Source organism: Poecilia latipinna, unplaced genomic scaffold (genome assembly GCF_001443285.1).
Source record: "Poecilia latipinna isolate Pla-1442-1.1 unplaced genomic scaffold, P_latipinna-1.0 Scaffold227, whole genome shotgun sequence".
NCBI classification, from domain to species: domain Eukaryota; kingdom Metazoa; phylum Chordata; class Actinopteri; order Cyprinodontiformes; family Poeciliidae; genus Poecilia; species Poecilia latipinna.
Genome location: NW_015112843.1, coordinates 11,279 through 39,197, shown reverse-complemented (window position 1 = coordinate 39,197; position 27,919 = coordinate 11,279). Strand labels below are relative to the sequence as shown.

Here is a 27,919-nt window from a genome sequence, read left to right as displayed (position 1 = left end):
GGGTTTCCAACATGCTGCAACATACAGTGTGACCTAAATTTTCAGATGATTTAAAAATATATTCAAGGATCTGTCTTTTTCATTTAAAAATATGCTCAGTTTAAACGCTTTTAAGTACTACTTTGCCCCCCTTATTGCTTGCGCCACTGGAAAAGGTGAGCAAAAGTCTGTTACTACAGTAGCACATTCTCGCAGTGAACAATTTCCAAAAATCCAACCTTTAATTTGTCTTTGTCCAGGAGAAAAGATAATCCCATATTAGGAAGTGCCACACTTACCGACTCTCCTGCTGTTAATGCATGTAAAACCTGCTCAAGGTTGAATTTGATCAATTCTTTATAGATGCATAAGGATCAGCGATTCACCACAAATCTGGAACAAACTTCCAGAAAACTGCAAAGATGCTGAAAAAACGATTTTCTTTAAATCAAGGCTTACAGCTCCCTTGTTTAGAGTTGCCTTTGATTAGTAGCAATATATATGATGTAGATTTGCTAAATGATGGCATTAGACAAAATCATTGTTTGTGGGTTGTTTCATAATTGGTTACTGTATTATGTTTGTATTGTGAAGAGCGATTTGAACTGCCTTGTTGCTGAAATGTGCGTTACAAATATACAGGACTAGAAACAAACACTTTAGCTTCAAAATAACACTTGTAATTTCAGTTTTTTACATAATTTCTGCCTTAACCATAACTATACTTTTACTTTCACCATTTAAGTTTAATTTCTGAAGAAAATCTCAACACTTCTTTTTTATGTCTAATTGACTGAAAGGACAGAGTTTTTCTCCCTCCAACAAAACTTTTACCATGATTAAAACACATTTACATTTGTGATGGTAGGACAGAAACAGGTTTTCCAGCTGGAAGATCTGCATGACATAAAGATAACATCTAATGATTGCTGTGAAAACAACCATTAGATGTGAGCCCAAGATGCCACTCTTTTTTGTTTTTGTTTTTGCTTATTTTGAATTTACACTCCACTAACATTTTGATATATTTTAGCTTTTTTCCATCTAAGATGCACATTGTGTCATGCAGAGATCTGCTGCTTAAGAATATGTATAATACGGAGGGTTGTGTGAAGCATCCTATGTAATGTGGTTAATATTTAATGTTCAAGTGATTAACGCTACAATTTATGTGATGCACATGTTGGAAAAAAATTTCCTCTGTGGAACAATAAGGCACGCTTTACCTTAACAAGTAGGTTACTAATTTAAAGCGTCAATTAAAAACACACAAAGGCCTGAACACTGCTGGATGTTTAGAGTCATTAGAGCCCGTCTGACAGCATGAAGTAGGCCAAAAGATCTAAAAAAGAAACACATCATGACCCAGAAAGAGACTGGGGGAAAATGGCTTCCATGAGAGAGGTCGAAGGTGAAAACCAAAAAGAATAAAAAGTTCTGTCTCAAATTTACCAAAAAAAAAAAAAAACCCATCATGACAGATACGGATTTTAAGAAAGAAATCTCTGGACAAATGAGGTAAAAGATTATCTTTTTGGAGAGTTTGATTCAAAAGACAACACAGGATTTTTTAAAAAAATATGGAGCTGATAATGTGATGGTCTTGAGCCGCTTCGATGCTTCAGGAGCTGCATGACTCCTCATAAATGATTGAACATTGAAATCTGCTCTCTAGCAGAAAATCCTGCAGGATAATGACCAACCAAAAGTTTGGGACCCTAACTTTATATCACCATGGTTACCAGAAGGTCAACCTGTGACTGACTCAAAAAACAAAGATACATAAAAAGACGAAACGATTAGCCTGGAGCAACCTGTTTAAAGACTGGACATAAATTAAGCATAAATGCTGCAGGATACCATTAAACAGGCTGTTAATGTTTAAAAACTTTCCAATGTGGCTAAATTAGAAACATTCAGTACAGAATAGTGGGGCAAAAATCCTCTCAATGGATGTAAAAGACTCCTGGATATAAATATGGATGTAAAAGAGTGGAGCTAGCTGGTGGGTTTACATTTTTCAAATAGGACCTGATTCAGATTTTTACCCACCTACAAAAATCTGCGATGACATTTTCAGCTGTGCGAAACGCCTTCGAGGTGCAGCTCCTCCTCAGACCTGCAGGTTCCACAATTTTTAAAAGTTTGTGCATCTGCTGAGCTTATTATATGAGCTACTTCTCAGTGCAACACCGGTAAAAACATTGTTAAAGGGTTAATAGAGGAGGGATGTTGTGATGGCTTCCTGAAGGCAGAGTTTCAGAAAGAACAGGAGTTTTTAAAGAGACAGAGGCCCAATTTCAAAGCATTAACTTGCAAAGTCAAACTTCTTTAAAGTCATATTTTTATAACAACTGAAGGCAACATAGTTATTTAATTGTGACATTTAGGTGCTTGGAAAATTCAAAAATACTGCCCCTCTTCAATATTCAACCAGATGTTATGATCAGTTCCTCAGTACTTCAGGCTTTTACACCTGCTTGATTACTTACTTTTTACTTTTACGAGTCGAAATATGTTGACGTAGTGCTACTCTACTCACCTCTGGAAAAAATGAAGAGCCCACTGCAGTGAACCCCATTGAAAACCTCATGATTGTTCCACCAAATTTTGATTTCTGTGTTAAAACATCAGTATTGTTGTTCCTAAATTAATATGAACGTGTTTTCTTTGCATTATTTGAGGTCTGAAGTGCTGCAACATTTTCCTTATTTTCACCACTTCTCAGTTTCTGCAAATAAATACAAAACTTTTGCTTGGAATTTCAGAGACACGTTGTCAGTAGTTCCTAGAACAAACAACAATGTAAATAAACCTATAAAAAGCCATTTTGTAGTTTCAAGAGCTGTTTGTTTCTGTCGGCTGAGCCTCCATTGATCCCTGTTCTTGTCATTCCGACACGCTGCAGTTTTGCTCCTGGTTTCTCCTCAGCTAGTTAAGGCGGCTCCTCTGTATCATTAAAATCACAGATCCTCCAGACACCCGACAGGAACGCTGGGGCGCAGATGTTTGAGATCCCTCAGTAACTCTACAGTCAAGAAGTAGATGCAGAGCCTCGACTGTGCCAAGTAGCACCATGTGACACTGCTGCAGCGCGTGTGTGTGTGTGTGTGTGTTTTACTAAGGGACTGCATTTAGCTCAGAGTTTGTGTCTTATACCGGTTAATTAATCCCTTCTGGGACGGGCTAAAACACTCACCAAGACACGCACAATTAGAAGAGGATGTTTTCCCCTCTTTTGTCCCTCCTCCGTTTTACACCATTAATTAAACAAGGTTAGTATTTCCTGGGTGATGTGGAGCCCCCCGTGCCTGGAGGGGAGGCGTACCCCTGTTCTCAACCAGAGAGGGCACAGCAGCAAAGTCAAACACGGCGTCGAGGGAGTACAGAATTATGCCGAGGCATTTATCCTCGTCCCTGCATGCGGCAATGCTTGGTCTCATTTAGTCGCTACAAAGAGGGGTCATTTTCTGTGAAATCTGGTTCAGTCCAGACGGCGAACAGGAGGTTACCGGAAGCAGGATGTGGAACAAGCCTCTCAAATTGAGTTGACGCAAAAGTGAGGGGGCGCCGCAATAGAGGGGGGGGGCAAAACAATTATTTGTTGCCTGTATTTAAAACTGCAGTGTGCAACTTTTATTTAAAATAATTATAAGCTTTTTACATATTTGTTAAAACTTATCACCATGTATAAAATCAGACAGATGATATGTGAAAGGATAAAGCTCCGCCACCTCCTCCCTATGCTACTATTGCAATTTGAAGAAAAAAAAACCCCATCAGAGCCAGGAGGAACATGTTAGCGCTGTCAATAAACCTTGTGAATGCGCTGCTGGAGAAAGAATAGAATAGAATATACTTTATTGATCCCCACGGGGAAACTGCTTATTCATTGACAAGCTACTCCATCTAAGGTGCTATATATCAATATTACAAATATAACCATAAGAGATTACTATTATAAAATATATAAATATGTAATAGTGATGTAAGTAATTCAATATATTTATATTATTTTATTCAAATAAGACCTTTTATCCGATGTCATCGGAGACCTTGCTAACTAGCCTTAGCATTCAGGACAGGCTCTGCTGACAGGAATAAGATGTATTGTAGCAGAGAGCAAGAAGAGGGAGTGAGCAGCTGCACTTGGGCATGATTGACAGCACTAAGACCCACCTCTAGGTTCTAATTGGCACAAAAGAAGGCAGAGGAGCTTGATTTTAAAAAAAATTATTTTCAGATTGTCCATCTCATACTGTCACGACATGGTGACAGTTTAAACAAAAAAATATACAATTAAATAAAACATACATGCTGCAGCTGTAACAGCTGTTGTGACCTGCAAAGTGTCTGCATACGCCTCAGAAAGTACTTAGCTGCACCCCTGACTGCATCTCACAAATCAGTGTGGTTTATTACTTCTGACAGGTATTATCATTGCCATGGCCCCTTTTTCACCTTTTCACACTCAGCATGGCGTCAGGGCAGAGTAAAGCAGCATGGCGTCACTGACCTTTTCACCCCAGGAAGACGACAAGGCCTCTGGAAGGGAAAAAACCCTGACAGAAGTCAAGGGAGCAGAGGAGATTCAGGGAGCCCCAGAGGAACAGCTCTGGCTTAACACATCCAGTCTAATTCCTGTCACTCCAGGACGCCCATGCAGGGGAGAGCTTAGTCTCTGCAGAACGACTGACGTCTCATTTTAAGGCTGTGAAGTTGGTCCTGTATGCTATGTCAATAAATCACTTATGAAACCTGAGTTTTATTTGATAATTGAAGTGAAAAACCTTTACAATAAAAACTACATTTCTGCCAATGTAAGATCAAACCTTTAATAACCCTTTTTTTTAACTTAATGAAATGTCCCTACAAATATTTAATGAACTGTCATTACAAATATTTTTCTTCTTCAGTGAACTTATTTTCAAGCACAGCTTTGTGATGTAAAATCCCCAAATGATACATCAACAGTAAGGTTTAAATAAGATAGGATCCATGGCTTTTAATGCTTCTTTTTCCCTAAATAAGAATCTGAAATGTGTTTAGTTAATATGTAGTGGAAATCATTTTACTGAAATTTCAGCTGCAAGTTTTTGACATTTTTCAATAGATTAGCACATCTATAGACTGAACTGTTTGCTCATTCTTTTGTGCAAAAGATGCGTTGAGTGCAAACTATTAAGTTTTCCTGATGACATATTTCCTCACAGGAGCTGCAAAAAAACAAAATCATTGATATTTGTGGTTTCAATTTGGTGAGACATCTGAAGAAATCAAAAACAACCTTTGATTTTTAAAATGTTCTGATCTGAACAGAGAACTAATTATTGGGAAGTTATGAGAGATTCTATTTTAAGACATTCCAGAGCTGGTGAATAAAACCGGTTTGTGTCACCTGATTTTTAAGAAGCAGAGCAGGTTTGTTACGATATCATCTTGAAACGTTGGTCTGCTTTGGTTGGTGAAATATTTTTCAAAATGGTGCAAACAGAAACTGACATGGAAAAAGAAATCTGACTAATGAAATCAGGTTTCATACACTTAGAATAAATACTGTATTCGGAATGACATTGTTTTAGGAATGAATCCTGAGCTTTCTCTACATTCAGAGTAAGTCTAAACCAATTTCCATCATCTTTCATTACCTCAGCAAATGACAACTTGAGTGTTTTAATAATACATTCCCCTGCTGCTACAATAATTGCAAGAGATCGAGTGATGCAAAACGGCAGCATCAACAAGCTGGTGGAGCCGTTAGCAAGCGCCTTCATTCTGCTTGAATAGTTTCAATGCATTTCATTTTATTGTGCAATAAATGAGCAAAAACAAAGAGCAGAACTGAGAAGTAAAAGAAAAGGGATAAATGGTTTAAATTATTTATTTCTACATAAAGGAATCTGAAAAGTATAACCACCTAAAGCTCAAATACCATAAAAGGTGAAGTGCTTTAACCCTTTAAGAATTAAGTTTCAAGTCTCCAACTGGATATTTCTCCTGATTTTAACTGTATGCAGTTCTTTAAATGTCCTGTGAGTTAATATATTTACTTATTTATCCATAACGACTGGAACTTTCAATATCTAGCAAGTTATTTTCGCAATTTAGCATCTATTGAAAGACCGCCCCTCAGATTAACTTCAATCTTTGCTACGGCGAGAGTGAAATTACCGTAATAACTTGATATTGGCTGGAAAGCGCAACGTCTCCCCTTTTAGAAACCGTCGGAATTTTTCAGACAGCGCCATGTGTGGCGGAATCACGGTACTGCAAATCTAGCTGGATCGTCGCCGACGCGTTCAGACTGGGAGGGTTAAATATCTCGGAGCATCGTTTAGCTCGTCAACTGAAAAGGGGAGGAGTCTGGCACTGCAGCAAACCCAATGAGACACGTCCATCCTCCGAAGATGGACCGGCCAGGATAGGATTAATCAGAAGAAATTAAAACTAGAGACGTAACTCTGGAGGAGCTGCAGAGACCCAAAGCTCAGGATAAATTATTTAAGGCCTCCACCAATGTCAGATTCAGAAAACTATTCTCAGAGGGCAATAAAAGAAACGAAGCATCAACCAATTTAAAAAAAGAAAAAGGTGCAGTTAAACTACCAGCACTAATAAGAGCATTCTGAAGCTCATGTCCGTTCTTGAAAACGCAAAAAATATAAGTTTTTTTCCTTTTGTAGAAAAGCGAATAATCGTAGAAAATCAAATCCTGCTTAAAGTTTGCTATAAGCCTAGTAGAGAAGATAAAAACTGGGAGCAGCTCTGGTCAAATGAGACAAAAATCAACGTCTGTGTGACAGGGGAGGGAGTTTATCTCATTATTTATTCAAATTCAGAAATACTTTATTAGTCCCAAGGGGAAATTAAATTCATTAATTTAAATTCTTCAGAGTTTGAAGATGGAGATGACTGTAGGCAGGAAAAATCTCTTGTAGCAGTCTGTATTACAGCGAATCTGAAGAAGCCTCTGACTGATCATGCTCCGTTTTCTCTCAATATGATTAATTTCTCATAAAGATTTGATTTATTATTGTCACAATAAATTCAAATTAATGTTTTAAAAACCCTCAAAAATGTATCGTCAGAATTGTTTTCCACCGTTTGTTCAGTAAGGGAGTATCAATAAATAAATTTTAAAATGTGATTAAAAACAGCTTCTGTGTTCATTTTAGTGATGCAAGTCACTTTATGTGACTGGTGTGTTTTTCAAGATGAGTATTTGTGCGCCTATAATTGCTGGAATATTCTTTAAATTACATTTTTTGTTGCTAAAATACATCAAATTTCATTATTGAATAATGAGAAAAATGTGAAAACATGTAAGATTATGTTCTTTAAGACATTTCTGATTAATATCCACTGAGACTCACCGACACAAACAAGTATTACCACAAGGAGAGAAATAAAATGTTTATTTTACCATCTGCATTTTTCTTCTTTGATCACTAATAATAAAGTCCAGCGGATGGTAAAACATCTGCAAAATACAACGAATACAAACAATAGTGTTTACACTGTGTCCCTCCCCCCATTAACATTTTGGAATCAATGTAGTGAAAAAAAAAAATCAAAATGAAATCTGATTCAACAGAAAAAGTAACAATAAAGCTAAACTGTAACAGATGAATGCATTGTCGGACAAACGTGCCGTCGCCTATGTGGTTACATTCATTTGTTTGCTTTATAATATCTTATTCCAAAATTAGATCGCGGGCTCCATTAACAGTGTTAAAGCCACATTTGAGGGTCAAAACTGCTCGGGTTTGGTTTTACAAGAAAAAAGACGCACATGGAACAAAAAAAAAAAAAAAGAGCGAAAGTTTCAGAAAGGCATCGCATTAAAAAAAAAAATAGAAAAAAGAAAAATCTGAATATATAAATTCTATGACCTAGGACAGCACATCTTCCTTATGCATACTGTACCATCTAACAAGTACCAGAAAAATGTTTTTGGTCCTGTATGAGCAAGTTTTTAAAGAAAAAATCTAAATAAAACCTGTGCTACGGTGTCCAGGTACTTTGTGCTATTCATCCATCTCCCTCAGCGACTTCATTCACAGCATTAACTCACTATTAGTGTTTCATTTCCTTCATTCAGACAGAAGGGACCTGAAGCTCAGAACTCGTCTGGTTCTTGTACACAGGCTGTTACGACTGAATAACCTAAAATAAAATATGAGAAAATATATAGATTTATATAGTGTTATGATTACTGTTCTAGACAGAACTAATTACTGTGAGTGTGGCGTGAAGCTAAAAAGGCCCCGTCTAATGTTCATCCTCAATAGTAGTTTATTATATACACTCTAATAAAAATGCCCGGTCGGCTGAAAGGAGTGGATGCTCAGTCCGTCAGCAACCGTGGAAGAACTTTGCGGCCGCAATGAAGAGGCCCAGATGAAGGAACCGATCAGAGCAGATTTATATGATATAAAAAAATATCTAAGAAACAAGGTAGGCTTAAGGACAAGTGGTTATAAATGGCAGAGTGTGAGACTGGTTTTGGCAAAAACAAAGCGCTCTACTTGTGCATGTGAGGCCCTCGGAAAAAAACGTTGATGTTGCTGGGTCGTCTCGGTAACCATGCAGCAAGGAGACGCCGCGTAAACACACGTGGTCGGTGTGAGTGTGAGTGTGTGTGTGTGTTTGCAAGTGGGTGGCGTTCACGGGGACAGATGTCGAGCCTCTCACACGCACTCCTCCGCCGACATCAGCAGAGGGTTGATGTACTCGAAGCCCTCGAACTCGGACTGGTCGATCTTCCTGACGATGTCCCTGAAAACGAGACGAGAGGCGTGAGACGGACACGTTCGAACGATCGGACATGTGAGCCGAGGCGAAGGGAGGAGGCGGTTAGTTACTCGTCGTCAGGCGTGAGCTGGATGGGCTCGTTGGTGAACTGGGCGTCGAAGTTGTCCAGTCCGAATTCCCCTGAGATGTTGGGTTTGAACGGCGGGAGCACCTGCTTCTGCTCCAGCTGAAACGACAAAAATTACAGTTTAATCATTTAACTATAAGCAAACGTGGTCGACTTTTCCCACAGTAGATTTCAAGAACTTTTCAAGAATTTTCAAGGTAAGTTTTCAAACTTTTTCAGCACCACATTGAATGGATGTCAATGTCAAATTTATGTGAGCAGCACTTATAAAAACTGGTCAAAACTGCACCAAAGCGCTACACAAAAACCAACAGAATAAATTGATGAAAAGAAAAATAAAAAAAAATAAAAAACATCACAAGTTACCGTACCAAGCCTCAATTAAATGGAGATAAAAACAATACAAAGTAACAAAAAAAAAAAAAAAAAAACTGCTTTTAAGTCAGTTTTTTAAAAGTGATTTTTGGGGAGAAAACACAAAACTCACTTTTGGCAAAATAAATAATTATTTTAGGAAGGTCACAATATCACAATATTAACAATTACAATAGCATACTGCAATCTTTTCATTTAAAAATTTTATGTTTTGAAATGTCTCTCTTACACACACCCGAGAACAAAACACTAAATTAACAAAAAATAATATTAAATAAGATTCCCTAATTTCCATAACGTTATTTAATGCATAAAATATAAGACAACCTTTATATCAATTACACAGATCAATAAATCATTGAGATATTAAGAATATTAAATATTAATTATACTGAAACAATAAAAAACAAATTATAGATGACCTTCCTGCTCAAATTAAATGCTGAAACACAAAATGGAAAGAAAGTTACAACAAAAAAAACCTCTGTCGCTAAGTTATAGAAATTATTTTTTAATCAGTATCATAAGTTGGAAAAGGTCTCAACACAATTTTTGTTCAGCGCAATAATTTATGCGACAATTTATCGTCTGGTAAAATTCGTTACGTCAGGCTTACTATGGACATTATTTTTAAGTTTTTCCAGATTCTCAGTTTAACCTATGTGAGTTGGACTTTGACTAGACCATCTAACAGATGAAAATGCTTCATAGCTCTTGCTGTATGTTTACCAGGTCTTCTTCAAAGCCTACCCAGCATGTAAAGTTCTCCACAACTTCCCTGACCTTTCTGCCGTGATCCTTGATCTTCATGATGATGTTTGTTCTCTAACAAACCTCTGAGGCACCGCATACAGTTTCAACAGTGAGTAAAACCTGCATGAGTCAGTCGTTTTCCACTACACTGATTACCAGTAACTCAATAAGCTTTCATCTGCCTCCCACTTGCATCAAAAACTGACTGGAAGCCCAGAAGAGCTCCCCCTGCAGGCCTGCAGGTGAACTTGTAGGACAGAAATTTGGGTTTGTGTCACAACGGTCAAAGTTTGGAGGGAGGAGGGAGTGCAAGCTGATCTGTCCAGACGCTGTGACCAACTGCTGAGTCTCCGCTCCAGACCAAACAGGGGGAAAAAAGGAGGTCATATTGATCCCTGCTGAGCTACGCGGTCTGTCCGTCACACGTGGGTCTGCTTCAGACACAAAATGTGCCTGATACTTCAAACGGGGACAGTTTTAGAAGTACAAACACTGTGAATGATTCAGCATATACTAATGAGAACATACACAAAGGTTAGAGTTATTATTAGAGCTGCAGCTAACAATCATATTAATAATCAATTAGAATAATTCATTATTTTGACGATTAATCAGATAAAACATCAGACACAGTCTGCAGATATTTCATTTAACCACTTAAGTCGGTTTTATAAAATTTATTAAAGAAAAAATAAGAAAATTAACATTTTCTAAAATGCGACAACATAGCATTTCTTTTAGTGTAGCAAAGGATGCATCAGCACATAAAAAAATACTAACATAAAAAGTCCTTTCTGGCTGACTTACCAATATTTTTTCAATTAACCAGTTAATAATTGGATAGTAAAAGGTGTTTAATAGGAGATTTTTCTTTATTTTATTTTTTTTTAAGGATTAGAACCAAGTGAAGCTAAAATTATGCCATTTAATGAGTTCTGGGTAGAACATGCTTACAAAGGTTTTCTTTTAATCTTAAGTGCAAAATGTATATATTTTTCAACAGTTTTGGTTTAATAACTGCTCTGAGTATGTTGCCCTTTCAGCAATTTGCCTTTTTTGAGTCTGTTCTCCACTTAACGATTAATAAATTACTAAATTAGTTGATGACTAATCGTTTCAGTCCTGGTTATTATTAAGCGTGGACTCTTACCAAATAATCTTTTCTTCATTCAAATATAACCATCAACTCTATTTTGCTGATGATAATGACTATTTTATTACACTTTTGCTGTTAAAACAAACATCTTTGGATTTTTATACGTTAATTTGAAATGATTTCTGTCAACAACTGAGCTTCAACTCTGCTGGGACTGGGTCTCATTTTACAGCGGATGGTGTCACAAAACGGAAATCTCACTCTTAGATGACATCTCATTCATCATTGAAACTGAGAACAGGAAGCTTTAAAAATATCTGCGCGCATTTCTGGTTGTAGATTCAATTTCACTCGTATTCCTACAGGTGATTCTGAACCTCCTAACATGCGAGTTATTGATTCACGCAGCTTCATCCCCGAGTTCAGAATTAAACTTGAATGGTTGTAAAAGGAGAAATCAAAATAGAGAAAAGCTCCAGTGTTTGGAAACTTTGTGAAAATAATCAATGAAAGTGTCAGAGGCCGAGATTACTTCAGTGGAAGTAAGAGCAGTATCTGAGAACTGGAACCTTAGCAGACAGCTCAGTTTCACTCTGAAGCAACACATGATTCACCGATGATCAAAAAAAAAAAAGAAAAAAGAAAAACAGAGCTCCACATTTTAGCTCTATATGGTCCGTCTCCTCTAATACGTTCTCCATCTTTGGCTTGAGCCTATCTGAGCCCATGTGAGTCACCCCATCAGCTGTTGTCAGTCTCTTGCTGACATGTTTGTTTCTGTCTGGCCGTTCTAAACAAGGACACGCGTCTCAGACCACAGCTGGTAACCTTTGGCTTTTACGCTGCAGCCAAACCTGCAGAGCATGACAGGGAGACATGACGCATGACCCCAAAAGCACTTAGGTTTGACCCTCAGCTGTCCACCTTTGTCCTACTTTCTAACAAGCACGCATCTGAATTCAGGAGGAAAACACAAAGTTTGCAGCAGGCTGTTCACATTGTACTGAAGAATCCAACACATCAACGTCCAAAGTGCGGCCCGGGGGCCATTTGTGGCCCTTGGACTGACCAACTGCAGTTCGAAAACGATACAGAATTGGCCCACAGATGCAAACGGAGACATAAAAACTGTTACCCACATTAACTGTAAATTATAGTACAACACCAAGTATTTGTCTTTTTACAACCAATTTTTAAACAAAAGGTAAAACCAAGTCTATCCAGAGACTTTTACTGAAAAGCCAACTTTGTTAAACCCAAATGAGCCTTTATTCGATCTTAAATGTGGTTAAATAAAGCAAACATTTTGAAACAAAGTGTCCCAAATCTTGTTCTAATTACTGAAAGTAAATTTATTCAATCAAATCCAAAAGAAACTGAAAAATAGAGGTCTCTTTTAATACATGCAAAATTACAGTAAAAATATGTTGAGATCAAAGAAATTTTCTAGAGAAAACAAATTTTTAGGTTAATAGAAATTTTCTACAAAAAGCTTGAAATTTTCAGAAATTTATTTTGGAAAAATTTTCTAGAAAATTTAAAAATAAATCACGACATTTCTGAATTTTTGGCCAAAATAATTTCTATCTACAATGGCCCACATACACTATTGTAAAAATCTTTGAGTTTAGGTTGTTTTTTTGGCCCACATGGCAAAAAGTTTGGACATCCCTGCATTAATGGAAAGTTGAAAGGAAAGAAACGCAATCTTCACAGTCGTGGGTAGGACTTCAAATGTGATTTTAGTAGAAAAGTGAGTGGAAGGAAAAAATGTATCGAACAAAAATATGACAACAATATTTGGAGGAATGGTGAAGCAATGGTTATTTAAGAGTTTGATGGATATTTAACATTACAACAGTTTTTGTCATGCTTATTTTAGGGCTAAATCCAACAAACATCATAGCGATTAATCTATCCTTTATTCTGATGATTAACCCGAGAAAAGAGTTATCAAATTCTGCAGATTTTTTAAGCCCTCTTACACAATATTAGAAATCCATTAAAAGTTGCAAATATTTTAACTTCTTTTTCAAATAAGAAAAACATTTTACTGCCTGAAATGCATTAACAGCATTCCATTAGTGAACACTTGATCACTAGTAGCATAGGAAGCATCTCCAGCTAAAACATACTTTTAACATCAACATGAAAGCTCAGCCTTTTCTGCTTAGCTCAATAAGATGCCTTATAGGAGATTTATTTTATTTATCTACAGAATTTGAACCATGTGAAGCTAAAAACCTGAGGTCTGAGTAGAACATATTCACAGATTCTCCATCTTAAATGCAAAATTTACATATTTTTGTACAGTTTTTGTTTAACTGCTCTGCGGCTGCTGCCATTTAAAAAAAGGCCTTTTTGAATCTGTATGCTCCAGTTAGTAATTAATCTATTACTAAATTAGTTGACGATTATTTGAATAATCATCATGACTGAGGATGAAACAGCAAAAGCACACATACAAAAAAAAAAAAAGAAAAAGAAAGAAAAAAATCACTCACAAGTTCCCAGTCGACGTTTCGGAAGAACGGATGGCCGTTGATGTCTCCGAAGCCTGTCTGAGGGTGGCAGCCCAGACGCTCCTTGGGATCCTGTGGGAATGAAGGTGAGAGGAGGGTGAGAGACGGTGGGAGATGACAGCAGGAGGAGTGAGACAACATGTCCAGCCAGGATGAGGAGCGAGTGACAAGGAAGAGAAACTGAGGACAGACAAATAAACCAAGGCCAAAAAATGTGAAGCTTTTTAATTCATTTGAATTCACCTTCAAAAGGTAACATATGATGCTTCCTTGAACAGCTTTAGGATGGTGTGTGGGCTGCACAAAACATTTATTATATTATTTTTGCACAAAATCACTCTTCAATCATGATTTTTAGTCTGATCAGTTCTGCCTATTCTGAGCTTTCAGAATGAGATGGTTTAGGGTGTCTTGTCACTTTAAATCCAAATAAGCTGCTGCGGGCCACAACCCCCACTTAATGCCTATACTGGCACGTGAAAAACGGATGCACAATTATACAACTGTACAACTTTGAAAAGCAGAAGTGGAGTCTCCTGCGCAATCAGCAAGTTTTCAGCAAGTGGTTTCTGGATGGTAAGTCAACAACACAACACTTTTGTTTTTTGTTTTTCCAGAAGCCATTGTACAGGACATACAATGGCTGCTGTACAATGGCTGCTGGTAAAACCAGCTGACCAAACATGGTGGAGCTCAGCTTGGGTTGTGAGATAAAGGGCTGGAACTCCACCTTGGTTGCTAGGCAACGGCGCAGTGCCTGCTGATCTGTGACGTTACATTCTGGAGGTTTTTGAAACACTCATTTTCAAGGAAACAAAAAACGTTAAAACATGGCTCGGTGTTTGGGTTTTTTAAGCATTTAGGCTGTTTTTAGAAGAAGTAGAAAGTATAAAAATGTACAAAATGTTCATTTTAAATAATACATTCCCTTTCAAATGAGTCATAATACTCCTTACATGAGTCCATCAACTGGTTCATGTTACGTATTCTTCAAGACAAATTTCCAGTAAGGTGGTTTTTGATCTATTTTTAGTGATATTACAGTCATTTAGATGACAGTGCGGCTAATTTAGTTTGAACTGAGCACATCTAGTGATGATTAATGGTCGATTTAAATCAACGAACAAATTCAGGGACAACTTTCTGTGTGACCTCTCAGGATGAGCCAACATCTCTCCCACACTGAGTGTTGCATCGTCATGTCTGTCATTTGGGCACTTTATGGAAAATATTAGTAGCACTATTCATGACAGGTATCATCAACACTGACAACAAAACATTAGAACAACCTCAATACTACGCTAAATCTGCATTTTTTTTTTTACACAGTCCTATTTATATCGACTTTTGAATTCAGATCATCTCCCAGAAGGAATGATTGAAATAAAAGCATGTTTCTTTTAAAGATATTTTCTGCCCTGTATATTACATTTTTAAGGAAAAAAGCAAGTTTAAAAGACAATTAAATCAAATTTTTGGATTACAAAAAATTATTTTCAAGCCACATCACCCAGCTCTAATCTTATTTAAGTGTTTACATCCACCGCCGCCATGATTTTTAATGATTTATCACATAAACAAGATTGTTCACAGGTGATTTTAATAGCATTTCTCATTTAATGAAAACACTGCAATTGTGAAATTGCATCTCCAAAAGGTTTTAGACATATTTATAATGGAAAAGCAGCTACAGTCTCTTGTTCTGAACTGCAAATAATCGTTTGTGCTTCTTTTTCATCCCGACTGGATTACGCCAATGCCTCACTAGAACAGATACAAGTTGCCTAAAATGCAGCTGCCAGGCTTTTGAGAAAATCCTAAGTATTTTTTACATGTGACTGATGCAATTACATCGACTTCTGGTTTATTTTAGGAGCGTAATTTAAGATGATTTCATTGACCGAAAGCTCTTCATGGACAGACGATCTATATCTCTACACAAGTACATTCCTGGCAACTTCTAGAAGATTTTTAAACTTTCTCCTCAACTACAGAAATATGTTTACGTTGTTCAAATGTCATCCTTCAATACACATAAAAAATGTATGGAAACATGGAAATCAAAGTGTGTGTGTGTGTGTGTGGGCAAGTTGGAGAAAAAGAGAACACAATAGAGAAGGAGGTGGAATCAGTCTAACATGGATATGATAATGTAATTCCCAGCAGAGACGGATCTGAGCCTGTTTAACCCCTTCATACCTTGTTGAGGAAACCTTTGAGAACGCTGGCAGCTTTCACTGACAATGAGCGCGGGATTCGGATCTGTTTTTCAAAAAAACGGGCGAAAAAAAAAAAAAAAAAAAAAGAGGCATTGAGACTGACACACTCTCCTCATGCCGACATGTCAGGTTATTGACACTGCTGCAGCTCGGACCCCCAGCGCAGAACATGCTGCAGCTCTGTGATCCATGTTGTGATAACGTGTGTTGAATTATGTATCGGTCTGCAGATCCAACATCTCACTGGCTATTCTAAGAACACAAACACATTCTGGGAGCATATTTAATAATGAAATAAAGGGAAAACACATACTTTCACACATTTCCCAGCAACAGATGGCATGTGCCTGGCACCGACAGAAGCCGTTATAAAGGTGTCGATAAAAAGGTGTTGGATGCTTCATCACAGTAGGTTTTATTTCCCCCCAGCCTCCCGTCCAACTATAAATCTTAGCAGTGCGTTTCTCTGCGTGTTATACCTTGAAAGAGGTAGTCTTCTGTGTTTTGGTCTGGGTTTTCGTTGCTGCCAACAATGTCGAAGGGCGACCGGCCTGCCATCATCTCAAACATCAGCACGCCCAGCGCCCACCAGTCCACGCTGAACCCTGAGAGACACACATTAGAGATTATATCTGTAAAGCAGAAACATGACTTCTTTATGTTCCAGAGACGAAAGGCGACCTATTATGCTTCCTTGAACAGGTAAGGATCGGTCTACAGGTTATTCAAAATGTCTTTATTATGTTTTCTTTGCACAAAATCATTCCTAGATTATAATATTTCAGTCTGGTCAGTTTTACCTATTTTCAGATGAGCTACTTTAGGGCCCCTTTGTCCCTTTAAAACCTTAAAGCCCTTGCCGGCCCTGTTCCCCCCCCCCCCCCCAATTCAACGCTTACACCCCATATGAAAATGGCTGCTAATTATACAATCATACATCTTTGAAAAGCAGGAGTAGAGCCTCCTACACAACAAACAAGAATGCAGCAAGTGGTTTTTGGGGGCTAATTCAACAACAAAACACTTTTCTTTTCCAGTAGCCATTGTATACGCTGGAGCTCTACTGGGGGTTGCTAGGTGACGGGTTGCGCTTTGCCGGGGTTGCTAGGTAATGGTGTAATGGCCATTGATTGTGATTGAACAATCTGAAGGTTTTTGAATTAAAAATTAACTTATTGCCAAAAGAACGGCTTAGGGTATTTTTGTTGTTTTTTTTAAAGCGCTCTGATAATTTTAAGAAGCAAATGAAAAAAAAAACATGTAAAATATGAATTTTGCTTAATAGGTCCTCTTTAAATTCAAGACTTCTAAAGGTTGTTAAAAGCTGATTTAACTGCACATGAACTAAAAAGAACACATTTAAAACCTTAGCAACAAATACTTAACCTTAATTTATCTTTATCTACTTGCCTGGGTGTTTTTTGGCTCTAGCATGCATGCTATTTGGCTTAACTGTGGGACAAATGTGGCAATAAACCCCACATTTACCTCCAACAAGTCTCAATTTCTCATTCTCTCCTATTATCGTGATGTTTCCAGCTCTCTCTGTAACCTTTAGCATCTACTGCTCTGATGAATATACGCATCAAATGTGCAAATTAAAGACAGTAGGAATATAAAGGTCAAAGCAGGTACATTCAAAAATGTCCTTGGGGAAATTAAATACACTGATGTTACTGTAATAATTAATTTTCAACACAGTGTGCAGCTCTATTACATTCCTCTTTCCCATCTACCAATAAATCATACTTTTAAAGTAAAAAAAAAAAAACTTTACAAAAAGAATAAACCTTCATAGGTTCTGTATTTTATTAATGGTAGTTCCTAGAGTAATGTAAAGTGAAATGAGTGAAGAGCTTTTAACTTTTTAGGTTCCTCTATTGTGAAAAGATTTCACTATTTGGGTTCAAACTTCCCTTTTAAATCAATGCCAACAGTTAGCGATGGCTTGGGTAACTGTGAGCCGTTGTGTCGGTCTTTCAAACAGTATTCTCATGTTGAAACTAAACGACGTCAAATCAAATTACTGTATTTTCTTTAAAGCTTGGTTTGAAATGTGTGGCTGCCACCAAGCAGAACGTTTGGCTGAACCAGAAGACACAACAAAGTGAAAAACAGTAAGGAATAATTTTAATGTAAATAATGGTTTCTGTGACAGTGAAAATCTGAGTTGTTAACAGTTATTTCTTCTTCTTTTTTTTCTTTAAAACTAGGAAGACTTGTCGCTATGATACAACTTTGGTTACCGGGGAGCTTTTCCTATTTTTATTTTATTGTTTTGCGTGTCGATAATTATAGCCGAGGATCTCAGCAGAACAAAGTGACATTTATCTGAGCAGCTGAAACTAAAGGCAACCTTTGCCATCAATGTGTCTCGCTAGACTTGAGTCATCAGGCTGGCCTTTCACCACACTGTTTTCCAAAGCTCATGCACCTTTGAGCAAGTTTAAAACTTTCCCAATTAAATTTGTCTACTTTCGTATTCATTTATTTCCTAGGTTCTGTTTTTTTTTTTTCTGACATAAACTACATTTCATCTGCCCTCATCTTGTTCAGATAAACATGCAGCTCAGCTTCTGCAGCTGCCATTACGACTGAAAGCATCATTTCAGATATCGAATCATAACTCCTCTGTAACTTTTCATAGGCAATCATCGGATAGCGTTTCTGGTAAGTGCCTCCCCGTCATAATTCTCACCATAATCTTCTCCTCTGAGTATTTCAGGAGCGATGTAATTAGGGGTACCACAGAAAGTGCTTGTTGTATCGCCTGGTCTCAAACCCTCCTGCAAAAACAGAAAGATCAGCGCGCTGAAATCAGTAAGCCGACACTTCTGGAGCTCTGCAGGTGCTTTTATCCAAAGTGCACTGCGGCATCATTAGTTCGTGCGTTAACAGGAAAACAAACACCTTGCACATGCCGTAGTCAGTCAGCTTGATGTGTCCCTCAGAGTCCAGCAGAACGTTGTCAAGCTTCAGGTCTCTGTAGATGATTCCCCGCTCGTGGAGGTAGTTGAGTGCCAGACTGATCTCTGCAGAATAGAATCTGAAATAACAGGAACAATCATCAGGATCGTGTTTTTTTTTTTGTTTTTTTTTTCTTAAACAAACCAGAGGAACGGACTGGGTTTATACCTGGCGTGTTCTTCTGGGAGTTTTCTTTGTCTTTGCATGTGGAACATGAGGTCCCCTCCATTTACATATTCGATAACAAAGAAGAGTCTGAGGAGAAAATACATTTTTATTGTTAAATTGCTTTTCTGGTGAGCGGCTAGCAGCACAAAACACAGGACAACACAAACAGTCCATCCAACTTTCCTCTGCTATTTTTAGGTTTAAACATTGAGTGGTGTTTCTGAATATTTTTCATGATGGGAATCTCCCACAACCTGAACTGTGACTTCACAGATTCATTGACAGAAAAACGAACTCCAGTCTAGATGCAGAAATACCCCAACGTGTCATTTAGAAACACTCGAATGGGTAAATTCTGTAATGACTGAATGGTTTCTCTACATGACTGTTTCAAACTTGAAAGATGTTTTATATTTAACCACAACATTTTCACTTTTTCTAAACCTTACAGGCTTAAACTTATGTTTATTAATTTGGTATTTCATGTGATACACCAACAAGGTGCTACATATGGTAAATGGATGAGCAAAAGCCACATGGTTTTTAAAATCTGTTTGCTAACAGAAATCTACAAAGTGTGGTGTGCATTTTGTTTGTCCTTTCACTGCTACTAAAGACGCAATTTTTTTTAGGCAATTTTCTAAAAACTTTGACATGAGGAGGCTAAAATGTTCCCTGTTCTTCATGGGGAAAAAGTCAGATTGAATGGAGACGTTTTGCACAAGATTGTCAACAAATTTAAAGCTTTTTTAATCCTTACTGTCCCTGATAGTTTAGCTATTCACAGCTGAAACTCACTTGATTTCTTAAGAAACCTCTTTTGTTGTTTTTCCTCGCCCGCACTGGAGTTGGGGATCCCTACGCTTATATTTTTGATTTCATTTGACCAGAGCATTTTCTTTCAGAGCATCTGAATTCTGAAAGCTATTAGTTGCACAGAAAAAACTTATTGTTTTTTATGAATATAATTTTACATATATCGATTTATGACTTTTTAAGGGTGTTTGGACACCATGTTAGAACTCCCTAGAACACGTGTCAAATTTGAGGCCCGTGGGCCAAATCCAGCCCGTTGAAGGTTTTTATATGGCCCTCTAGACTCTAGACTAAACACCAAGTGTGCTTAGATATTATCTATCAATCAAATCAATGAGGTTTTATCCGTTTACTGCCAAATTACCTCAGTCAGTCCCTTCAAGTGTCTTGTTAATTATAGTGGAAATTCCCCCCTAAAAAGTTAACAAATCACTTTTCTGTGCAAAGACATAATTGGGAGTTTGTTGCTGATTTTTCTCAAATTTGTCAAAAATTTATGACTTGCACCTTAATTAATGTAATATTATAGTCCATGATCTATACAACGAGTAATAAAAAGTCGCATTTACCAACAAAAATATGCGCAAATGCTTAAAAATTAGTACCACAAACATTTTGATTTTTATTGCAAAAAGAAAATCACAAAAACAATCGTGAAATCCTAGAAGGACTGAAAAGATGTTTGATATCCAATTTTAGTAATTTATTAATATTTTAACAATTTGTGAACGGGTTTTATTGATACATTCTGGCACAATCGGCCCTTTCAGAGCATCCATGATCTTCATTTGGCCCAAAACAAAAACGAGTTTGACATCCCTACCCTAAATCATGCAAAACGTCATGGAAATATTGAGTTGATTAAGAACTGAGAGTTTTTCCCACCCAATGCAGCCTGTCCTAAGGGTCGACGAAGAAGCTTGTCTCTCACCTGCTATCTGTCTGGAAACAGGAGTGGAGGCCGACCAGGAATGGATGATTAGAGGCCTGCTCAAAGACGTGCTTTTCTGTTTGGACCCAATCGATGTCCTGGAAGAGACACACACAAAGACATACCCAAACGTCAATCTGAGATCATTGTGACACAGTATCCTTGAGTTAATAAAAGCTGAATAAGCAGATAGTCCCATCGACCGTGCTACAAAGCTTCAGGATGGGTTGTATGGACGGTGGCTAGCTGTGGGACAAAAAGGGCTGAGCTAAAAAGCGGCAGGAGGACTCCATCGATGTTCGGAAGATAATACATCTGGACACAGATGCTGCTCACGCTGACAGCGCAGGGACAGCTGAACACTTCAGCATTGATCGAGAGGCGCTTGTCAATTTGTCAATCATGCTAAGTGCATCTAATCAAGGCTAACTACTCCTGTTGCCGCCGGCTGTGCTGCTACATGTGTCGACAGATCAATTTCTGATGACATGATGGTTTATCTACACCTTCTTAGAAAGACTGATGGCTTTCAAGAGGTCTGTCGCGTCAACTAAGTGTTTCAAACAAGATGTAGAAGATGAATGAGACGGATGTTCGTTATGCAATGAGTAACAGCTCATTTTCAATTAGATTGTATATGAAGGCTGTAAACGGGGAAAAAAACAGCACTATTAACAAGAAAAAACATTTACATTTTTTGTTTTGAGATCTTAAATGTATAATTTCTCCCTCCAGACCTGTCTTGCGGTGGTTGAGCAACAATTTAACCCTTAACTTTAAAGATGGAAATGTGGAATTTAAAAAACAAAATGGAGTCCACATGATGACACTGAATCTCACAGAATTCCCTGGTATCCGAAAGCAGGAAAAGCTATATTTTGGATGCTGCACTTTATCTGTTACCCAGTAATGTGGGGCTCAGCTCACTTCGGCTCTCTTCAGAAGAAAAAAAACAGTCAGTAGTGGTGGAAAAAATCTCTCTGAAACACAAATGTCCTCCAAAATAATAAAAGAAAACCCAACTCGACGCTTAGAGCAAGGTTAAATTAAATCAAAGTTAAACTGAATCGAGAAAAAATCTTTACTGTAAATTGTGTCACCGCATGTTGGTTGGAGGAGCAAGGCTACAGGAGTTGTTTACTGTAAATGTTTTCGTAAATCAGAGTAAGCAAGGTGAGATTTTTTGAAGATTTTGTTACTGTTTGTGTCGGTTCAGATATTCCTTTGGCAAACGACTGAAAAACAGGTTACATAGCAGTCCGGATCATTATGGATTTACTGTAGCCTTCAACTCTAACGCATTTCTAAAAGGAGATTTTCTTGTTTCAAATGTGAAAAACATGATTTGTTTTGGTTTTTTCCTTAGTTTTCAAAATGGTGGCGAAATACATTTAAATGCCCTGAATGGATCCACTTAATGTTCTGCTGAATCACAACACTTAAATTCTCACTGAATTGGGTTAATAAATATGGCTAGAATGGGAAAAACAGAAAAGGTGGAGTTTGGGAAAAACCTCCTCAATTTGGAAAATAAAAATTTGTTTATCATCGTTTTTCAGTTCCTTTATATTGAGGAACGTTTTAATTTGATTCTTAACTCCACACGCTTGGATTTAATCAGGCTCAGGTGTGGCTAGTGAAACTAAAGTGTCTAAATCACATTTAATTCAGGATATAACAGGGATGGGTGCTTTTTCCCTCCACAATAAAAACAGCCTTCATCTGAGAAATGTTTCATGATCTGACAAAAACAGAAGAAATCTGCAGGGGCTCAAACACTTTTCACAGAGCCACAGGTACAAGGCTGCTAAGGAATCATTTCATGCATGTTTACCGAGTTCTCTCCTCTGGGTGGGTGGAGTTTTGCTGCATCTCATTTTTTAAAACGCATCCGCTAAACACTAATTAGTGTAAACAATCTCCCATAAAAGCCTTTTTAAAAAGAACGAGTTAAGTCTCCCCGTTGGTTCAGATACCTCGTCATCGTTGACGAGCTCCTTCTTGACGACCTTCATGGCGTAGATGCGCTCCGTCTTCTTTAGCTGCACCAGCAGCACCTTGGCGTAGCTGCCTCTGCCGATCACCCGCAGCAGGTCAAAGTCCGCCAGGCCCAGGCTGGTGGGAGACTTCCCTGTGTCTCTACTGCTGCGTGCCTTAAGGGGGGAAAATCAACAAACAGGGTGTTAAATCACATCATTCAAAACAGTAAACAACAGTAAACAACCTAATATGATGATTACAAAGTCAACTGAGACAATCAGAAATGAATAATTTCGATCCAGCTACCTTTCTCAATCTAATTTCATCTGTGAACTATCGACAGAGCTGATGATCTGGTTTGGACAGGAAGATGATTTCCTTTGGGTAACTTTGCAAATGAGATTGTAGCGGCTCCCAGAGCAACGTTTTGAGAATAAATCTTAGTAATGATTTCCATGTGCCTATTAAAAACCAACATGCAGCTTGCATTAGGTTAGGCACTTGTATTACAGTCATATTTCTCGGTAAACATGGCTCCCACCTTCACCATTTCCTCACTCCTCTCCTATAATCATCTTAGTAGTAAACTATTTCAACCTCCTGCCTTCACTTGAAAACTGTTAATATCTCTCTCTAATCTCCATAAAGAAAACGCCTAATTTAATTTATTCTTTACCCATCTTCTAAACTATAGTAACCCCCAACTCCATCCCAAGCCATTAATCAGCCGCTGTTGTTGAGAGCTGTGATAAAAGGTTACTTAATTAGCTCCACCAAAGGAAATCAATAGCAGTGCAAGGGCGCCTACGTCTGCACGCTGCATCACAGAAACGCAGCAGGTAAACAAGAAGATTATAACCCCACTTTTATTTCTGATTATTCCATTTTGTTTCCTCCCTTGCTAACAATTTCAATCCCTAAAGAACATCGAGATGACAAGTTGTCATGTCAGTGACAAAAGATTTCTCTCTCACCAATTTCTCCTCTCCGTCGTAATCCAAGCTCCGACTGGAGTCTTTAGTCTGAGGGCCTGAGAAGGAAGAAAGTGAGGAAAACACAAGCGGAAAAAGTGGCAGACAGAGTGACAGACATACATAAGGAGAGGGGGTGGCAGGAAGGGTGAAAAACAAGTAGGAGAAAAGAGAGAGGAAGGAGAGAAAATAGGTGAGAGACAGTCACACGTTTTGTTCACAGCTCGCTGCAGTGCCTGGGTAATCTCTCACTGCTGGGTTAAAACGAGAAAAAGAATCTTTTTTGGTATTTTTTTTTTTTTTTTTTCATTAAAACATAAAAACCTTCTTTGTTTATGATATATTCCAATGTTTTTACATCTGTGTTCCACAACACACCCAGGTGGTCTGTCGGCATCCGCAGCAGGAGGTCCAGCTGCTTCACTATCATTAGTAACTAAAACCCCAAAATGTCTCACTTCAGTCGACTCATTTCAATCTGGTTCATAAGCCTCAAAATAAAACCAATCAGCTAATAAGGGTGTTTAAAATCTAGTTATGAAGTTACAGTTGATTATTGTACTCTTCTAAATTCTTCTTATTCAATTTTAACCCCATTAGACGGAGAAAGGAGAGAAATAATGAAATTCTTCTCAAATAACATCCTCACATCGAGAAATAAACTGAGTTTATTCATTTTAAGCTTTGATTATTTTAGATTCTAATCAGAAATCTTTTTCCAGGTCATCAAGTGAATTCCAAATAAGCTAAAAAGTAAATAAAAGTGCGACTCAAAGTGCTTTACATTTAGCAATAGCAAAATAAAGGAAAGTAATGAAAAGTTATTATTTGAAAAGGGGGTTTTAGCCTGGATTTAAAGAAACTCAGTGTTTCAGCAGTTTTGCAGGAACATAAAAACTGGTTGCTGCTTCTCCATGTTTGGTTCTGATTCTGCAAAGTAGACCAGAACCAGAATACTCAGATGGGCTGGAGGGTTGATACAACAACAAAAGGCCTTAATGTATTCTGGTGCAGCTGATTGACTACTATGCAGACGCATGGAGGAGTTTGGTGTTGCTTAAAAAAAATAATTAATATTTGTGTGATAACACAACTTAAAGTAGCCCCGTATCTTTGCTTTAGACTTTCAAGGTTAGACATCCAGCCCTCGTATTAACTGTGTGTTTCTGAAGCTCAGCAAAGGCCAAATTTAGAAACTGCTACTTCAGATGCATCTCAAATTAGAATATCATCCAAAGTTATTTCAGGAATTCACAGTGATCCATCTCAAATGTTTGTTTTAGTGGCCACAGCTTACAGCTAATGAAAACCTAAACATTTTACCCAGGGATGTTTTTTTGTTGCATCAATACAGCGTGGAGCGGAGGTTTCTTTAACACCAACCCTTCAGCTGATCCGCTCTGTCAGTATCGGGCCTTACCCGTCTTTCGTTGATTCTCTCTGGGATTTATTTAGGTCAGCCCAGTTTGCTAACAAGTCAACCACGGTGACACCATCATTATTAAAGGCTGTATTGTTATTGTTTGAGCAAAGTCCTGCTGGGAAATGAACTTTTCCATAAACCTTATCAGTAGAAGGAAGCATGAAGTGCTCTAACATTTCTTGACATTCATCATGTTGACTTTGGACTTGATAAAACAAATAAAATAGATGCTTGAAACAGAGTTGATACTGGAGAGACTTCCTTCAGATCCTCAGAACTTTTAAATACGTTTTTCCTTCACAACCTGCTGCAACCTTTATTATTAAAAAAAAAAAAACATTTTTCCTTTCACTCAACTTTCCAATAATATGCTTCAGAATTGAGTATTCTGAAGCAATGAGGTTTTGTTGCTTTAATCAATGGAAAACCTTTAACAGTCTTCCAGGTGATTATTTAGGCAAGAATATGTCTTTGCATTTCTATATTAAAAATTATTTTTATTGTTCTGTGGAACATTCTGCGTTTATGAAAACTGAATGTTGGTTTTAAGCTATAAGAATCTGAATTACCAGAAATAAATGGTTCACTTTTTGAATCAAATCATTGATCATTGATTCTTCTGTGTTTTGAGTCGATGAATCCCTGTTTCAACTTAACATATAAAACGACAATGGAGATTTAAATAAAAATGTGTTACCTTGCTGATCGGCTGGGTCTAGATGACTTGACTGCGTGCCGGGCATGATTGGTTCCTAGATAGATTCCACCATTAAGAATCGTCAGGCTATGCAGGTTCTGATGAGTTGTGATGATTTGTGACAGATCTCACCTGAATCATCGGTCGACCGCACTCCACCGTCACCAGTTTATGGCACTTCTTGTGCACCAGCAGTTTGCAGTTGATGCATTTGTAACCTTGTCGTCCCAGACCCCAGATTCGGTCCGTACAGATGGCACAGTGAGCTCGCTGCATGGGAGGGTCAACAGAGGGAAACCATCATCACAAAATACTTTTTATACCAAAAACATTATCAAATATAATGTTGTACAAAACCAAAATAAATCCCTTAGATTGATCTCAGTGTCTTGTCTCACCCTGTTGAAGCGTTTGGCCTGAAAGGCGTGGCCGCTCGCGTAGTAAAGCTTCCTCCAGCGTCGAGCGCCACGGCGATATATCGACTCTATGGAGAGAAACAGACTGGTCTCAATACAGGAATGTAAGATGGTGCCATTTAAACTGGTTTAAACACCAAAAGATTGTCAATTCAGCTAATAGTTTAGCTGTAACTTGTATAGCTTGTTTTTGAGCTAGCAATGTTGTTTTTCAATAACCAGGACTCATACATTCAGTGTTATGTATACTGAGGTTTCTAGATTTGTATGTAGTTTTTAAAGACTTTATAGAGTTTGAATACAAAAACATTTTATATTTATGTTAAAAAAAGAAACAAAACAATGAGGAAAGTGGTAAAGACATATTTCACTTATTTTAAATACAGCTGGAGCAATTTAGATTAAAGATTGGCTCAAAATTTCCAACAGATTTGTCAAATTTAAAAATTCTGCAAAACCCAGATTTTGACATGCGACACATTTATTTTAGTTTTATTTATAAATTAAACAAAAACTGAATGCTTCGTATTTGGTTTGGAATAGAACCCTTATTTAAGAGGGACTAGAGGAAGAAAAAGCAGCAAAATTGCATTAATCTTTAAATCATACCTAATAATTATTTTAAAATTTTTCAGGTAAATTATACATTTTTCAGGATGTTTATAAAAGGTCTAAAAATGAAGAAAACAAGTTGAACTCACTGTCCTCTCCTGGACAAGGCATACCGGGTTTCTCGGGTACACAAGGGAATACTGGAAAAGAAGAAAACATCATTTTAACTTAGCTTAGCAATAATATTATAATATTTTCATCTTCTCCCATCAGTTTCAGTGGCGCTGCTTTGAAAAGGAGTAAACGAGTCGGTGATAAATGTAAAGAGTTCTAAAGCGCGGCCTCCTTAGCATTTACCACCAGTAGAAAAGGCCTCTTAACTGGAGAAATTTGTAAAAACACTTATAAGCATTTTTTGCAAAGGTCACTTCCAGGGAAGCGAGAGGAGAAACAAGATTATAGCAGCCAATGACAGGGGAAAAGGCAGCAACCTCGACCTGGAGCAGCGTGAGTCAAAGGGGAGGCGTGGGCCGCGGCCAACAAGCTTGCTAACAAGCAGATCTGGCAACCCCCGAGGGGGAACCAGCACATCTCCTCCCACCCTCAAAACCCCTCCACCTCCATGCATGTGGCATCCAGTGCACTCTTGACCCAGCGCCTCTGATCTAATTAAAACATTACATTAAGCACAGAACCTGTCCCCGTTTTCCCCAGAGAGCGTGCTTACACACAGAAAACCTGTCAATCAACCCTCAAACCCAGAGCAGCACCTGAGTTAAAACCATCAAGAGCCAAGAGGCTGCACAAAAATAATCAATAACTTTCGGCTTAGACGTACGAAAGTAAACTGGCTTCAAGGCTTCAAAATGAGCAACAGTGGAAGTAATGTTGTCTTTACAGGTCACTGGACAATTAACTGTATGTTTAGGTGATGTTTGTGTTCAAAAATAGTCCTAAAGGCGACATGCAGAGATGCAAAAACAGCAAAATCAAAGGGAAATGCAACCAACATCGATGAAGTTTACAATTACATTTCTGCTTTATATGTTTAGATAAATATACATTATTCTGTAAACCAACAGCAGTGACTATTTTCTCATTTGATTTTTCTAAAAAAAAAAAAAAAAAAAAGAAAATTCTCAAGATTTTGACGTTTTAAGTTTTTTTTTTTAA

The 27,919-nt window shown here is 37.7% G+C and overlaps 1 protein-coding gene across 1 annotated transcript in view; it reads right to left on the bottom strand.

The window, feature by feature from the left end:
- Positions 1–7,370: 7,370 nt before the first annotated feature.
- The window catches only part of prkci (protein kinase C, iota), a gene marked incomplete at its 5' end in the record, with an annotated part of 24,135 nt that continues 3,586 nt past the window's right edge, over positions 7,371–27,919 (bottom strand). Inside the window, 15 exons of the mRNA XM_015031977.1 lie at positions 7,371–8,757; positions 8,844–8,959; positions 13,589–13,678; positions 15,806–15,880; positions 16,300–16,430; positions 18,524–18,611; positions 18,736–18,871; positions 18,961–19,047; positions 20,708–20,805; positions 22,684–22,860; positions 23,662–23,717; positions 25,779–25,833; positions 25,911–26,048; positions 26,177–26,262; positions 26,896–26,946. Coding sequence (XP_014887463.1) covers positions 8,670–8,757; positions 8,844–8,959; positions 13,589–13,678; positions 15,806–15,880; positions 16,300–16,430; positions 18,524–18,611; positions 18,736–18,871; positions 18,961–19,047; positions 20,708–20,805; positions 22,684–22,860; positions 23,662–23,717; positions 25,779–25,833; positions 25,911–26,048; positions 26,177–26,262; positions 26,896–26,946 — 1,472 coding nt within the window. The remainder of the gene's footprint in view (positions 8,758–8,843; positions 8,960–13,588; positions 13,679–15,805; positions 15,881–16,299; positions 16,431–18,523; positions 18,612–18,735; positions 18,872–18,960; positions 19,048–20,707; positions 20,806–22,683; positions 22,861–23,661; positions 23,718–25,778; positions 25,834–25,910; positions 26,049–26,176; positions 26,263–26,895; positions 26,947–27,919) is intronic.